The following is a 17,063-nucleotide window of genomic DNA, read 5'->3' on the forward strand; positions in this document are numbered from 1 at the left end:
ACTTACTCAGCAGGATCGCAGTTCTGAGAGAAAAGTCATTAAGCTGAAACGTTAGCCCAGTTTTTCTCTCTCCACAAATGCTGCCAGCTATGCTGAGTATTTCCATTTTCTGGTTTAGCTCTGGCTGATTTTTGGGTGTTGCCTACTCAAAGAACCTAGAGCAGCAGCATTCCGATGCCCCGAGATCCATTTCTACTGATCTAAAGACCAAAGCCTGGAACTCCCTGGGTTTTCATTAATTAATGAGCCATCAAAACACCATTCAGTGTCCCGAATTAGCGAGGATAGAAGTTAGCTTGAGTTGGTTATATTAGCACACCTGAAACAGTTTTTTGGTTCTGGTCCAATTCCATTTCCTCAGCTCTTTCACAATTAGTGAATCGTCCTGATCCAGATTACCGTACTGACAGCCAGTACAAGTGACAAACAGCCCCAAGTCTGTCCAGCTGCTGCAGGGAGGAATATTATCTTCTAGAATTGGAAACAGACCTTAAAAAAAAAATCAACTCAACAATGCAGGTTAAACATGTCTTTATTTGCAGTTAAAAGTGTATAGGAATATCCTGTCCTGCATCATACAACAAAATCTCATCAGGTAAAGTGGAATTTCAACAGAAACATAGCTGTTTGACTTTTTTTTTTGTCTCCCTACTAATTTTCTCTTTGTAGCTGCTGGCTCCTTGTAGAGTACAGGTCCCAGTGCCAACATCTTCCGATGCCTTGCCCAAGGTGGGTGGGCCATCCTTCCTAACCAAGTCTTGACGGTGTTAAAAGGACATTAGACATGGACATCACAACCAAAGCCTGTCCCATTCTTGTCTGAAATCCATGCTTGTGCACTATGCAGTAAAGCTGATTTCTCCCCTCTTTAGCCTGGAGATCCAAGGCGTCTGAGACAGCGCTATTGCTATCCCGATCCAAAAAAAAAAGATCAGGTTAAGTAAAACTTGGGCTCTAAGTGTGCATGAGGAGGTCCTATTCACACAGGATGAACAACGCTTGGAATGGACTCCTGGATAAAGCAGTAGAGGTGAAGATCCTGTAATCAAACTAATGGATGGAGAAATGGGAGAACGTTGGGGTCATTCTAGGTGGATGAGTCAAAGATGACCAAATGCTCTTCCTCAAGTCAAATTGCCTTGAGATCTGTTGAGCTCAACACTGGCCAGATCCTTCCTGGTCCATTTTCCTGTATTCAGATCCTAGCTATAGATAGTGTTTGATAGATAGCCACTAAAATTCATATTTAATGTCTTCACCCATCTTTCCTTTTGATCTTTTTCCACCTTCTTCCACTTGACCTACTTGAAACCTGTTACATTTCTAACTTTTCCCTGTTCTGATGAAAGGCCTTTGGGCCTGAAGCGTTAACTCTGTTTCTCTCTCCATGGATGTTGCCAGACGTGCTGCGTTTTCCTAGCATTTACAGTATTGGCAGTATTTTGCTTTTGTAGATCCTAGGACTATTCCCTCAGTACTTTCCAAATTACTGGAATCTGTTGAGGGAAATAGATCTAGCACTTCTCACTGTACACAACCCTAGTCTGCGGTGCTGCAGGGACCAGTGTTAGCTTCTAGGAACAAAACAAGTTAATTTCTTTCCCTACAAAATCCAAAGTCCAACACTCAGTTAAACAGCTCATTTCCAACAGAAAGTGTTTCATAATATAACAAAATTCCAGTGCAAGATACTGCTGGTTAAGTATACTTATTGCGAGTCACAGTAAAGTAGTACAGAGATTTACAATCAGGATAGATTTTTGCATAGAAAAAGTGATTTAAATTACTCTTGCAAGGTTAAAAACATTATAAAGCAAAACACCAAAGGCTAAGACGAGGATAGTTATAAGTTTAAAAATGCAATTTCTTTTGCGATTTTCCGGCTACAATATTATCAACAGGCTTCTGCAGCACTATTACCCCATTATAAATGTTTGCCTTATTCACCTTCTTGTGAAGTGGCTTGGAATGGTTACCTATGTTAATGTAAATGTAAGTTGTTCGTATTATATCAGTCAACTGACCAACTGACAAACATGCACTATACACTCTCCCTTGGAAACATCTGCTTAAGCAAGAGCAGCAGCAGCAACATACCTCAGCAAAAATCAGTGGCTTCAGGAGAGGAAGGGGAAAACTATATCAAATAACTTTTGATAAAAAAATTGGACAATGGATTGATGGATATGATTTCAATACAAAAGACTTTCATCCCACACAGCAAGAAGTCACAAAAACATGTTCAGGTGCTCTGTACATGTGAGTATTTCTTTTGGTGCAGCAAAGGGATTCTGTCACACAACGTATTTAATACTTGCCACGCTTTGTCCTACAAAAACATTGCTTACTATAACCTTTTGAATTAAATTTTAAAATGGAATTGAGTTTATAAAGAACAGGTAGTGGAAGATGAGACGTCATTACTGGACCAGCCAAACTGCAGAACAAATGTTAAGAACAGTAGCAAGTGATTTTGCGTAAACGTGGGGAACAATGTGTTTGTGGGAAGCACACTGCACCGCATCCTTGTTCTGCTTTTGTTTCAAAGGGAAAACTACAAGTAGAGCACAGTCTGTTAAGACAATGAGAAGCTCAGGGAGCCTAATAGGAAGTCAGAAAAGTGCACAGTAATGCTTGTAACATTCCCAGTAGGGCCACTCGCTGGTGGTCACGTGTACATGGCACCGTGCAGATATTCCAGGCGCTGCTCCTTCTGTTTTCTTCTTTCCTGGAGCAACAATAAAATAAAATTACATTTCCAAGCTTCAGCGTCTCACCAATCTACTTTAAAAAAAATTCTCTGCACCTAGATGTGGTTAACTAGTCTTAGACTGCCTAATAGATCCCTCGACCATCAATGACCTTCCTCCCATCATAAGGTCAGAAGTGGGGATGTTCGTTGATGATTGCACAATGTTCAGCACCATTCGCGACTCCTCAGATATGGAAGCAGTTTGTGGCAAATGCGGTGAGACCTGGACAACATTCATGCTTGGGTTGATAAGTGGCAAGTTACACTCACGCCACACAATTGCCAGGCAATGACCATCTCCAACGAGAGAAATTCTAACCATCTCCCCATGACATTCAATGGCATTACGATCACTAATCCCTCACTATCAGTGGTTACCACTGACCAGAAACTGAACTGGGTCAGTCATATAAATACAGTAGCTACAAAAGCAGGTCAGAGACAGGGTAAGCAGTGAGTAACTCACCTCTTGATCCCCCAAAGTCTGTCTACCATCTACAAGGCACAAGTCAGTAGTGTGACAGAATAATCTCCACTTGCCTGAAGGAGTACAGCTCCAACAACACTCGAGAAACTTGACATCATCCAGGAAAAGCCTGCTTGATCAGCACCCTATCCACCACCTTAAACAATCATTTCCTCCACAACTGACGAACAGTGGCAGCAATGTGTACCATCTACAAGATGCACTGCAGCAACTCACCAAGGCTTCTTCAACAGCACCTTCCAAACCCACTCTACCACCCAAAAGGACAAGGGCAGCAGACACAGGGGAAGACTACCAACTACAAGTTCCCCTCCAAGCCACACACCATCCTGACTTGGAAGTATATCAACCGTTCCTTCACTGTCACTGGGTCAAAATCCTGGAACTCCCTCCTTAACAGCACTGAGAGTGAACCTACACCACATGGACTGCAGCGGTTCAAGGCAGCTCACCACCACCTTCTCAAGGGCAACTAGGGAGGGGCAGTAAATGCTGACTTAGCCAGCGACACCCACATCCCATGAAGGAATATTTAAAAAAACAGCTTCCTTTGCAGCTGGTTGTCTTTTTCCTTCCTCTAGGCTGCAATGGCTGGTTAGTTTGGAATCTGACATCTTCTGATCAGTTGCTTTACATCCTCAATTTATGTAATAGTCTTTTACTCAGAATTGTTGTATACTTGTCTTTTCCATTGTTAACTTTATTTTGTTCTAATTAAGTTCGCGCTCTACAGCCACAAAAAGGTCCACCTCAGAGGGGACTATGCACCAGTATATGGGACCCTTAACTAGAAAAGGTATAGTCACAGTTATAATTCCTGATACTGCATGATAAAAAGACTAAGCAACTTCAGGGCAGACAAGCGCAGCTAGTCATTTTTTAAACATACAAGTTGTTCAACAGCTGGAATAGTTTTCCCCAAGTGCAGTTGAGGCCAGGGCAATGAATTCATTTAACACACAGACAGATTCTGTAATGAGAAGATGGCTGGTACTCTGGGAGGGCGAGTTCAAATGGGCCAAAGGGTCTTCCTTTATTGAAGCTTATCTTTAGAATATTTATATATTTTTTATCGGCTCACTGCAGAGAGAGAGAGGGTCTCTCCACAGCTCACAGATTCCCCACTGTTCTTGCTTCCAGTATGTATTCCTCAGATGCGAAGACAACAGTAAAACAAGCCAATGTTAAACAACCAGACAGGAATGGAAAAACCAGGTGACATGGTCCCGCCTACTGGCATCCACTCCTCCATCAAATGCCACATTCTGCTTCCCCCTGACAGATGAACAAAGAGGCATTAATCTGCAGTGTGCACCCAGGAACCATTCATTTAGCAAGACCCAGGCCAACATCCCTGCTTGGCGTGCTTAATAACAACTTCTATGCTATCAATGCACATCGCTAATGAAATGTAGAAAGTTATGAAAGATCCTCAGTGTAGGCTTCTAGGATATGTCACAACTAAGAAAGTCAGTCACCTTTATTCTAAGTAGCACAATTTACATAAATGTGTTGAGAAGTTACTTTCTCAGCGCAGTTTAAAATATTATTGGGATTTTATTACACAAAAGGATACCATGAAATAAAACAAAACGTTAGTTTAATAATTATACAACCGTGTTAATCTCCTCATCAGCTGATGATTCAGGACAGAACACATCAAGTTCTTTGCTCACTGGTGTAAGAAGTGAGACAGCGAGTTTTTTCTCTTCTTCCCATTTCCTACTTCTTTCCTAGTTCTCGCTGGATGAATGTCAGGCACCATCCAGTATCTCACTCAAGAGGCCATTCTTCAAGTGCAGATAGTGAACGTCAGCAAGTTATTCAATTGCCTAAGCACTACTTCCAAGCCGAATCAAAGATAAGGAATCAAACATGCCAACTCCCAACCCTAATGTATTCTCAGACAGCAGAAATCTCTGAATAACTGGAACGAGGACAAGGGTTCCTGTCCCATTTACATAGTGATTTCTGCCAGGACGGACATGTGCTTTTTTCGAACTGATGACTCAGCATTTAATCCATTCCCTCATCCAAAGGTGCGGTAAGGCACCCACACTGAGATGAGCTGACTCACGATGCAAATCTGAGAATCTCAATGGCATAGCACATCATGCATTTATCCACTGAATCTTCACAGGGCTTCCATGCTTAGAACAAGGCAGTTCAGAATCCTTCCATTTGTCTCTCTGTAAATTACAATGCAATGAATAGGTCCGAAGGGATACACTGCCACCTTGTTTGTCTGTATGGATGTACAAACAGAGCAACTGGCTTTACATAATGGGAATTATCAGAAAAAGCTTTTTACCACAACAGGATTCCTCAGGCACAAGGACATTTTAGAATACCCTCACAATAGAGCAATAAAATGCATATTAACTCTGAAAGGAGCAAACGTAGCACAGTCAAAACTCTGACATTGCTCTGAGAGTTAGGATAGAATTGTCTTACCTTGTCTTGTTTGTATTCTTCATACTCTTCATTATCCGTCGGTAATTCAAGTCTGCACAATGGACAGGAATTAGTCTAAGAAAATAGAACAATATTAAATTGAGACTTGCTCCCTATTGAGCGATGCAGACAGTGAGCTGGTGTCGCCTAGATTGACAGAAAAGCCCTAAATACATGCCACATTCCCAATCTCACCTATACTGTTAGGGGAGGGACTGAGTGAATCCCAGGGCTCACCTCAAATAAGAGTAAGGGAATGGAAGGAAACAGAACAAGATAAAATGATGGGTATAGAAATAAAAAACAAATGCAAGAGATGCACAACAGCATCTAAAAGTGAAAGATCGATTCACACTTTGATTCAGTGTCTGACTTGATTGAATTTTGAGGTATCTCAAAAGGATTGCAAGGATTGATGAGAGTCATAGTTGATGTGGTCTACATTGCTTTTTTGAAAGGCTTTTGACAAGATCCCACATGGCAGACTGGTTAAAAAAAAAGCCCATGGGATCCAGGAGAATATAGCATGCTGGATACAAGATCGGCTCAATGGTTGGGAATAAAGTGTAATGGTTGAAGGGTGTTTTTGTGACTGGAAGGCTGTTTCCAGTGGGGTTCTGTAGGGCTCAGTACTAAGTCCCCTGCTTTTTGTGTATACATTAATTATTTGGACATAAATGTAGGGGATGTGAAGAAGTTTGCAGACAACACAAAAATGACCACGTGGTTGATAGTGAGGAGGATAGCTGTAGACTGCAGGAAGATATCAATGGACTGGTCAGATGGGCAGAAAGTGGCAAATGGAATTCAACCCAGAGAAGTGAGAGGTGATGCATTTGGGGAGATCAATCAAGGCAAAGGTTTACATGATAAATGGGAGGATACTGAGAGGTGTAGAGGAAGTGAGGGACCTTGGAATGAATGTCCACAGATCCCGGAAGGTAGAAGAACAGGTCGGTAAGGTAGTTAAGAAAGTATATGGAATTCTTTATTAGCCAAGGCATAGAATATAAGAGTAGGGAGGTTATGCTGGAACTATACAAAATATTAGTTAGTCCACTATTGGAGTACTGTGTACAGTTCTGGTCACCTCATTATGGAAAAATGTAATTGCATTAGCGAGGGTACAGAGGAGATTTACGAGGATGTTGCCAGGACTGGAAAATTGAAGCTATGAGGAAAGATTGGATACACTGGGGTTGTTCTCCTTGGAACAGAGGAGGCTGGGGGGAGGTTTGATTAAGGTGTACAAGGTTGTGGGAGGGCTGGTTAGAGTGGATGGGAAGAACCTATTTCCTTTAGCAAAGAGATTAGTGACTAGGGGACATAGATTTAAAGTGATTGGTAGAAAGATTAGAGGGGAGATGAGGAAAGCTTTTTCACACAGAGGGTGGTAGGAGTCTGGAACTCACTTCCTGAAAGGGTAGTGGAGGCAGAAACCTTCAACTCATTTAAAAGGTGCCTGGATATGCCCCTGAAGTCCAAAACCTCCAGTACTATGGATCACGTGCTGGAAAATGAGGGGTTAGGCTGGGGACTCGTTTTTCAGTGGGCGCAGACATGGTGAGCCTTCTGTGCGATAATTTTTTTACATTTTCTAAATCTTCTACATATCTGAAAAGGAGGAATGTGCAGGGATGTGGGGAGAGGGCAGGGGAGTGGTAGTATGTGAATTGTTCCTTAGGAGAGCCAACACAGACACGATCGGCAGAATGGCCTTCTTCTGTGCTGTAATGATTCTATGGGACCTTTCATTAGTGTGTGGCCTGGTTCTGATGAACGGTCTCCACCTGAATCATTACTTTTAATTACAAAAGTGTGAATTAAGATGATAATAAGATGTGGGTGGGTGCAGCCAAATTGGAAGTAGGAAATCTTCACATTCAGTAAGATATGGATTTGAAGCTCAATTTGGGATTCAACAGAACACTGAACCGAGACACAACCTGCTTCAGCCAGGTGGGAGCCGGAGGTTTTAAGCAGGAGCCGAATGCGACGCTGTCGACTGAGAAAGCTTTGGCTCGCCCACAACTTGATGGTGGCCAAGCCAGGACAACAACGAAGTGGTCACTAAATCGAAAGGGGGGAGGGAAGAGAGCTCAAGGTGATCAGAACTCGTGTGCAAACTGACCCCATGTCTGCAGAGAAAAGGCGAGAGGCAACTGGTAAAGACGTGAAGGCAAAGGTTAGAACCTTATCACACTCTGAGGGTCACCACAAAGGGACAAGAGGGATTACTACTAGAGATTTGCTAATAAGAGTCAGTGCCCTCAGAAAGGAAAGTTCGAGGGATAGAAAAGTAAGAAAATTGTAAATTCAATGGAGAAGTCCCAGGTTGTAAGACAACATATTTGCGTTCACATACCTTTCCCAACCAGGGCACAATACATCCAGAGTGAAAGAAATGTTCACATGGCATTTTCTTCACCTTCTCTTCTTCCTCAAATTCTAACAAGCACACTGGACACTTAAGGCCTCTGTCTGAAAGGAAAGCAAAACAGTTCTCACTATAACGAGACAAAAAATAATTTTGTGACACCACGTACAGCCTACCGTGTGGTCCACCTAAACAGAAAATACTGGAAATACTCAGCAGGTCAGACAGCATCTATGGAGAGGGAAGCAGATTTGAGGCTAATGACCTTTCATCAGAACGGACTATTTTTAAAAAATTCATTCATGGGGTATGGGCATCTCTGGCTGGGTCAGCATTTATTGCTCACCCCTAATTGCCCTTGAGGAGGTGATGATGAGCTGTCTTCTTGAGATGCTGCAGTCTATGTGGTGTAGGTACACCCACAGCGCTCTTAGGGAGAGAGTACCAGGATTTTGACCCAGTAACAGTGAAAGAACAGCGATATATTTCCAAGTCAGGATGGTGTGTGACTTAGAGGGGAGCTTGCAGGTGGTTGTGTTCCCATGCAGTTGTTTTCCTTGTCCTTCCAGGTGGTGAAGGTTTGGAAAGTGCTGTGAAAGGAGCCTTAGTGAGCTACTCTAAAGAGTGTGCAGGGACAGAGGGACCTGGGACTTCAAGTGCATAGATCTTTGAAGGTGACAGGACATAATGAGAAAGTAGTTAGCAAAGCATATGGAGTTCATAAATAGAGATATTAAGTACAAAAGCAGGGGAGATATACTGAACCTTTATAAAGCTCTGATTAGGCCACAACTAGAGTATTGCATCCAGTTCTGGTTACCACACTTTAGGAAGGATGTGAGGGTCCTTGAGAGGGTGCGGAGGAGATTTGCCAAAATGATTCCAGGGATGAGGGGTTTTAGCTACAAGGTTAGGACAGCGAAGCTGGGGTTGTTCTCCTTGGAGCAAAGGAGCTTGAGGGGAGATTTGATAGAGGTGGACAAGATTATGGCAGGTTTAGATAAGGTAGACAAAGTGGTGAAGTCTTATCAAACTCGTATAGGAGTCTGGTTCAGGCTGTGCTCTGCACAAAAGCAAACATACTGCAGATGCTGGAAATCTGAAATAAAGACAGAAAGTGCTGAAAATACACAGCGAGTCAGGCAGCATCAGTGGAGAGAGACGTAGGGTTAATGTTTCAGGTCAATGATGGTACAAGGACTAGGGGAACACGGATTTAAGGTTTTGGGCAAGAGATGCGGGGAGGTGGTGGGGTTGAGAGGAGGAACTGTATTTTTAACACAGCAACTGGTAATGAGCTGGAACTCGTTGCCTACGAGATTGGTGGAAGTGGAGACGATGAATCACTTCAAAAGGAAATTGGATGGGCACTCGAGGAAAATAAACTTGCAGGGTTACAGAGGCGGAGCAGGGGAATGGGGCTGATTGGACTAACCTACAGAGGGCCAGCATGAACTTGATGGATTGAATGGCCTCCTTCTGTGCCATAATGTTTTTCTCTTTTATTCATCTATGGGAAGTGGGTGTCACTGGCTGGGTCAGCATTTATTGCCCATCCTTAATTGCCCTTGAGAAGGTGGTGGTGAGCTGCCTTCTTGAACTGCTGCAGTCCATGTGGTTTAGCTACACCCACAGTGCTGTTAGGGAGGGAGTTCCAGTATTTTGACCACAAATGACTTTACGACTCCCAAGACTAAGGATTAAACCTTGAATCTTCTGATATGTATTGCACATGTTGTTCTGGTAACCAATTTTACACTCTTGGTACCAATGATGCTTAATCATTTAACAAGACTGAACTGTGGACTCTGCTAATTACAGCTACAACAGTCTCTGCCCTGAAATTCCTACCTGCCTGTGCTGGCGTCACAGGAACCGTTGGGAGATTCTGTACAATCTCCTTTTTAGCAGCGGGTGGCAATCTGTGATCCCAGTCGGAGAAATCTACCTGCCCAAGGTCCAGATCCATCCCTGCCAACAGAGACCTGCAAACACACAACACAAAATAGGAACAAGAATCATTGTTAACATACTTCATTTCTTATCGTCAATAATGCGAAACATCATCCTACAGACAGAAGGCATGCATTAAATTAATACCTTGGTTTAGCAAGAGAAGTCAGATTTCTACTATCATTCCACAAATACTTTATTTTTTGATAGTGGGGAAATACAGTGGCCAGGAAAGCGGGGAAATAGAGTGGCTCGGATAGTGGGGAAATAGTGTGGCGAGGATAGTGGGGAAATAGAGTGGCTAGGATAGCGGGGAAATAGAGTGGCTAGGATAGCGGGGAAATAGTGTGGCGAGGATAGTGGGGAAATAGAGTGGCTAGGATAGTGGGGAAATAGTGTGGCTAGGATAGTGGGGAAATAGAGTGGCTGGGATAGTCGGGAAATAGAGTGGCTAGGATAGCGGGGAAATAGAGTGGCTGGGATAGTCGGGAAATAGAGTGGCTGGGATACCGGGGAAATAGAGTGGCTGGGATAGTCGGGAAATAGAGTGGCTAGGTAGTCGGGAAATAGAGTGGCTAGGATAGCGGGGAAATAGAGTGGCTAGGATAACGGGGAAATAGAGTGGCCAGGATAGCGGGGAAATAGAGTGGCCAGGATAGCGGGGAAATAGTGTGGCCAGGATAATGGGGAAATAGAGTGGCTAGGATAATGGGGAAATAGAGTGGCCAGGATAGCGGGGAAATAGAGTGGCCAGGATAGTGGGGAAATAGAGTGGCCAGGATAGCAGGGAAATAGTGTGGCCAGGATAGTGGGGAAATAGTGTGGCTAGGATAGCGGGGAAATAGTGTGGCCAGGATAATGGGGAAATAGAGTGGCTAGGATAATGGGGAAATAGAGTGGCCAGGATAGCGGGGAAATAGAGTGGCCAGGATAGTGGGGAAATAGAGTGGCTAGGATAGTGGGGAAATAGAGTGGCCAGGATAATGGGGAAATAGAGTGGCTAGGATAATGGGGAAATAGAGTGGCCAGGATAGCGGGGAAATAGAGTGGCTAGGATAGTGGGGAAATAGAGTGGCTAGGATAGTGGGGAAATAGTGTGGCCAGGATAATGGGGAAATAGAGTGGCCAGGATAGCGGGGAAATAGAGTGGCCAGGATAGCGGGGAAATAGAGTGGCCAGGATAATGGGTAAATAGAGTGGCTAGGAAGGAAGTAACATCACAGGTCAGTACAGCAATTAAGAATGCTAACACAGAACTGGGGTTTATTTCAACGAGCTAATTCAGAAGCAGTGAAGTCTCGTTAAACTTGTATAGGAGCCTGGTTCAGGCCGCGCTCAGCACAGAAGTAAAAATACTGCAGATGCTTGAAATCTGAAATAAAGACAGAAAGTGCTGGAAACACACAGCGGGTCAGGCAGCATCAGTGGAGAGAGAAGCAGAATTAACTTTTCAGGTCAATGGCCTTTCACCAGAACCTCATGCTCTGCACAGTTCTGGTCTGCCTGCTGTTAAAAGGGGCATAGAAAGAAAGACTACAGTAAGTTCAGACAAGACTGACAATCAAGAGATTACAGCAATTGGGAAAGGGTGAACAGGTGAGGGCTTCTCTTTAGAAAGAAAGAGACACCAGAGAAAAGATCCAAAACCCAGGGACGCAAATATTAATCAATTCAACAAGAAATAACCATTCTCTTTACTCAGAGAATGGTTAGAATGTGGAATTCACTACCACAGGATGTGGTTGAGGCAAATTAATTTAGATACTTTCAAAAGGAAACTCGACAGGAGAGAAAAAGGGAATAGAAGGACATGCTAAATGGCTCAGATGACATATATGGAATAAGAAAAGATTTGTGTGGAGTATAAACAGGAGCGTAGGCTAGTTGGGCTGAATGACCTGTTTCTGAAGAAGAGTCATACGAACTCGAAATGTTTACTGTTTCACTCCCCACAGATGCTGAGTTTTTCCAACATTTTCTGTTTTAATTTCAGATTTCCAGCATCCATTTGACTTTTATCCATGGCCTGTTTCTATCGTGTCTTTTTAAAAAAAATTTCTTTCATGGGATGCGGGCGTCGCTGGCAAGGCCAGCATATGTTGCCCATCCCTAATTGCCCTTGAACTGAGTAGCTTGCTCGGCCATTTCAGTGGGCAGTTAAGAGTCAACTACATTGCTGTGGGTCTGGAGTCACATGTAGACTAGACAGGGTAAGGGTGGCAAACCCCCAAAGGGCATTTGTGAATCCGATAGGTTTTTATGACACTCGATGATAGGTTCCTGATCACCATTACTGAGACTAGCTTGCTATTCCAGACTTTTTATTAATTGAATTTAGATTTAGTAGTTGGATTTGAACCCATGCCCATAGATATGCCAGGGCAGCTGGATGACTAGTCTAGGACGCTACCACTACGCCGTCATCTCACCCACACTCATCGCCTCTGGGTGAGTCCAGAACTAAGGGGCACTGTTTTAAAATTAGAGGTGCCCATTTAGGCTAGAGATGAGGAGAAATTTTTTCTCTGAGGGTTGTGCGACTTTGGAACTCTGTGTCTCAGAAGGCGGTGGAGGTGGGGTCACTGAATATTTTTGAGGCTGAGGTAGATAAGATTCTTGTTAGGCAAAGGAATCAAAGGTTATTGGAGGCAGATGGGAATGTGGAAATCGAAACACAAGATGATCAGCTATGATCCACTTTGGTAGCAAAAACAGGAAGGCGGATTACTATCTGAATAGCTATAAATTGAGAGAGGGGAATGTACAATGAGACCTGGGTGTCCTTGTACACCAGTCGCTGAAGGTAACACGCAGGTGCAGCAGACGGTAAAGAAGGCAAATGGTATGTTGGCCTTCATAGCGAGAGAATTCAAGTACAGGAGCAGGGATGTCTTGCTGCAATTATACAGGGCCTTGGTGAGACCACACCTGGAATAGTGTGTGCAGTTTTGGACTCCTTATCTGAGGAAGGATGTTTTTGCTATAGAGGGAGTGCAGCGAAGGTTTACCCGACTGATTCCTGGGATGGCGGGACTGACATATGAGGAGAGATTGAGTCGGTTGGGATTATATTCGCTGAAGTTCAGAAGAATGAGGGGGGATCTCATAGAAACCTATATAATTCTAACAGGACTAGACAGGGTAGATGCAGGAAGGATGCTCCTGATGGTGGGGGAGTCCAGAGCCAGGGGTCACAGTCTGAGGATACAGGGTAGACCATTTAAGACTGAGATGAGGAGAAATTTCTTCACCCAGAGAGTGGTGAGCCTGTGGAATTCGCTACCACAGAAAGCAGTTGAGGCCAAAACATTGTATGTTTTCAAGGAGGAGTTAGATATAGCTCTTGGGGCAAAAGGGATCAAAGGATATGGGGAGAAAGCGGGAGCAGGCTATTGAGTTGGATGATCAGCCATGATCATAATGAATGGTGGAGCAGGCTCGAAGGGCCGAAAGGCCTACTCCTGCTCCTAGTTTCTAAGTTCTTATCGAATGGTGGAGCAGGCTCAAGGGGCTGAATGCTTTACTCCTGTTCTTATTTCTTATGCTCTAATAATGCATGTTCCTATTTTGCATTGTGTGTTTGCAGGTCTTTGTTAGCAGGGATGGATCTGGGCCTTGGGCAGGCAGATTTCTTTGATTGGGATCACAGATTGCCACCTGCTACTAAAAAGGAGATGGTACAAAACATATTCTATGTTTGTAACATCCTATCCCATACCATGTTTCATTCACCCTGCCACTGCCATTCCTCATTAGCTCCTTATATTACCCAATGTAACAATCCAAACTCACTATCCTACTTTGTAAACCTTCCACGGCCTCACCTACCTCTGCGACTTCATTCCTACTTCTTACTCCATCCTCGTCTCCACCCTTCAGCAATGGGATTCTCTCCCAAAAATCCGTCTATTTTTCTGACTCTGTCACCCTGCTTCCAAACAAATTATCAGGAAGAGAAGAGCTAAAAATCAGGATGACAAAAGAATATGCCCCAGAGAGAACAGTTTCAGCTCCACATTCCCACCTACCCCCGATATCCTTCCACCCCCTTGCTTATCATGAATCTATCCAGTTCTGCCACAATATTCAAAGACTTTGCTTCCATCGCCTTTTGATGAAGAGGGTTCCAAAGGCTCACGACCCTCAGAGAAAAAAAGTTCTCCTCACCTTTGTCTTAAATGGGCAACCCCCTTATGCGTAAACAGTGACCCCTAGTTCTAGATTAGAGCATATTAAAGTACGAGAGGTAGAGAGTTTTATAAGATGGTATTGAAGCATACAAAATTCTTAGAGCTTGAAAGGGTAGCTGCAGGAAGGATGTTTTCCCTTGCAGGGGAGTGTAGAACCAGGGGACACAGTCTCAGAATAAGAGGTAGGTCATTTAAGACTGAGATGAGGAGGAATTTCTTCACGCTGAGGCTGTGAATCTTTGGAATTCTCTACCCGAGAGCTGTAGAGTCTCAATCATTGAGTATATTCAAGACACAGATTGATAGATTTCTAGATATTAAAGACATCAACGGATTTGGGGAAAACTATGGTTTTTTTTATTCGTTGGATGTGGGCATCGCTGGCTAGGCCAGCATTTACTGCTCATCCCTAATTGCCTTTGTTTGGAGGGCACTTTAAGAGTTAACCACGCTGCTGCCGGTCTGGAGTCACATGTAGGCCAGACCAGGTAAGGATGGCAGACTTCCTTTGAGGTAGACCATCAACCATGATCTAGTTGAATGGTGCAGCAGGCTTGAGGGGCTGAATGGCCTACTCCTGCTCCTATTTCCGGTGTATTACCAGAGCTTGGGGCCTCGGCAGCTGAAGGCACGGCCACCAGCGACGGGGCGATTAAAATTGGGGATGCCCAAGAGGTCAGAATTGGAGGAGCACAGATATCTCGGGTGGGGTTGTGGTAATGGAGGAAGATTACAGAGATAGAGAGGGGGTGAGGCCTTGGAGGGATTTGAAAACAAGGATGAGAATTTTAAAATCAAGATGTTGCCAGACCCAGGAGACCGTGTCGGTCAGTGAGCAGAGGGGCGATAGGGGAATGGGACTTGGTGTAAGTTAGGGCATGAACTGGAATGAGTTGGCAGTTGGTCTTTAGAGCCTGTGTCCCACTGTAAGTCCCACCCCGAGACATCTACACATTCCATTCGAGTGCTAGGAGGCAGCTCTATACCTGGCCAGCTCCAGTAACGCGTTCTGCCGGTACTGCTCCTCCGGGTTCGTCGGCTCACAGTCATGCTCATCGAAATAGGAAGCCATTTTGCCGGAGGCGACCCACTCAAAGGTACGACCGGACCTCATCCCTCTCCCCGCCCCCGCCCGTGACGGTGATTGACAGCCAGGTCAGCCAACCAGCCTTCGCGCGCCCGGCCGCTGTCGGGCCATAAGCCAATCAGCAGCGAGAAGAGGCGGGCTTCTCCTCCACGCCCCGTCTTTGAGATGATTGACGGCTAGATCAGCCAATTATATTTGGCGCGCTGTGGGCGATAAACCAATCAATTGCGACCGAGAGAGGCTGGACTTCGAGCTCCGCCCATGAGGTGGTTGCCAGCGGGATTAGCCAATCATCATTTGTAAAACCTGCCGCTGACAGGCAATAAACCAATAATCGGCGAGAGGAGGCGGGACCCCAAGAGACCTCGTCCCCCGGCAGTCAGGTTTGAGTGACGCGCGGATGGCGCGACATGGGACTTTCGATTGGCTGAGCAGCCGGCGGGGGTACCACGTGGTCACGACGTTCGCCCAATCAGATCGGCCTCGGTGGGTAACCGGGGTAACCAGTCACCATGATAAAAGCAAAAAACTGCAGATGCTGGAAATCCGCAACAAAAACAAAAACAAAAACACCTGGAAAAACTCAGCAGGTCTGACACACTGGTGGGAAGCGATCAAGGGAAACATCAAGAGGTTTTTCATCCTCAAAGGCACCCAGAAAGCTAGAAAGGAACAGAGGGAAATGTCCCGACTCCAGAAAAAGATGCAGAATCTGCTCCGGCTGCAGTCGATGGGGGTCGATGTCAAGGAGGAGCTCCAAGAGGTGAAGAGCCAGCAAGCCTCGCACTTTGCCTCGGAGGCCTCCAAGATCATCTTCCGTTCCAGAGTCCGCTCCGTGGAGCAGGATGAGACGTGCTCACGTTTCTTCTTCCAAAAGGTACACAGAGAGAACTCTGTGATCAGCAGCCTGAAGGAAGAAGATGGCTCAGTAAAGTCATCACGGTCCGACATTTTGAGGACCAGCAAATCCTTTTATGCCGGATTGTATGACGTGAAGCCCACAGACAGCACGGCCTCCCAGTCCTTCCTGTCCTCTATCACGGAGGTCTTAGACAACAGTACGCGGGAGAGCCTAGACAAACCGCTAACTCCTGATGAACTGACTAAGGCCCTTGAGTCCTTCGAGAAGAGTAAAACTCCCGGAAGTGACGGCTTGCCGGCGGAGTTGTATTCGGCTCTGTGGGACTGGATCGGCCCAGACCTGCTAGAAGTGTACGAGAGTATGCTCCTGGCCGGGTGTATGTCAGAATCCATGAGGAAAGACATTATCATCCTCGTCTACAAGCACAAGGGGGGAAGGGAGGAAATTAGAAATTGGCGACCCATTTCACTGTTGAATGTGGACTATAAGATTCTGTCCAAGGTCATCGCCAATCGGGTCAAATCCGCTCTGGAATTGGTGACCCACCCTGACCAGACCTGCACTGTGCCAGGCAGGACGATTTCTGACAGCCTCATGCTGCTCAGGGATACGATTGCCTATGTACAGGACAGGGGTGTGGATACCTGCCTCATCAGCCTGGATCAGGAGAAGGCTTTTGACAGAATATCGCACACCTACATGGTGGATGTGCTCTCCAAAATGGGGTTTGGGGAGGGAATTCGAAATTGGATCCAACTGCTCTACACTAACATCAGCAGTGCAGTCTCAATCAATGGGTGGGAATCAGATAGCTTTCCAATTAAATCTGGAGTCAGGCAGGGCTGTCCTCTCTCGCCTGTTCTTTTCGTGTGTTGCATAGAACCCTTTGCTGAGTCCATCA

The 17,063-nt window shown here is 45.0% G+C and overlaps 1 protein-coding gene across 1 annotated transcript; it reads right to left on the bottom strand.

Annotated features, from left to right (window-relative positions):
• Positions 1-515: 515 nt before the first annotated feature.
• Positions 516-15,337, bottom strand: rnf181 (ring finger protein 181). Its single transcript, XM_078565762.1, has 5 exons — positions 15,200-15,337; positions 9,922-10,055; positions 8,059-8,174; positions 5,694-5,768; positions 516-2,728 (listed from the first exon to the last, which is right to left on the bottom strand). The coding sequence occupies exons 1-5, from the start codon at positions 15,325-15,327 to the stop codon at positions 2,669-2,671; spliced, it is 513 nt and encodes a 170-aa protein (XP_078421888.1). The 5' UTR covers positions 15,328-15,337; the 3' UTR covers positions 516-2,668.
• Between the last annotated feature and the right edge of the window lie 1,726 nt (positions 15,338-17,063).

Source organism: Cetorhinus maximus, chromosome 20 (genome assembly GCF_964194155.1).
Source record: "Cetorhinus maximus chromosome 20, sCetMax3.hap1.1, whole genome shotgun sequence".
Classification (NCBI taxonomy): Eukaryota; Metazoa; Chordata; class Chondrichthyes; order Lamniformes; family Cetorhinidae; genus Cetorhinus; species Cetorhinus maximus.

Coding starts and splice junctions, on each gene's coding strand:
- rnf181 (XM_078565762.1), bottom strand. CDS start 15,327: ATGAGGTCCGGTCGTACCTTTGAGTGGGTCGCCTCCGGCAAAATGGCT. Junction 10,056..15,199: donor GCGTTACTGGAGCTGGCCAG/GTATAGAGCTGC, acceptor GTGTGTTTGCAG/GTCTCTGTTGGCAGGGATGG. Junction 8,175..9,921: donor TGTGACGCCAGCACAGGCAG/GTAGGAATTTCA, acceptor CTTTCCTTTCAG/ACAGAGGCCTTAAGTGTCCA.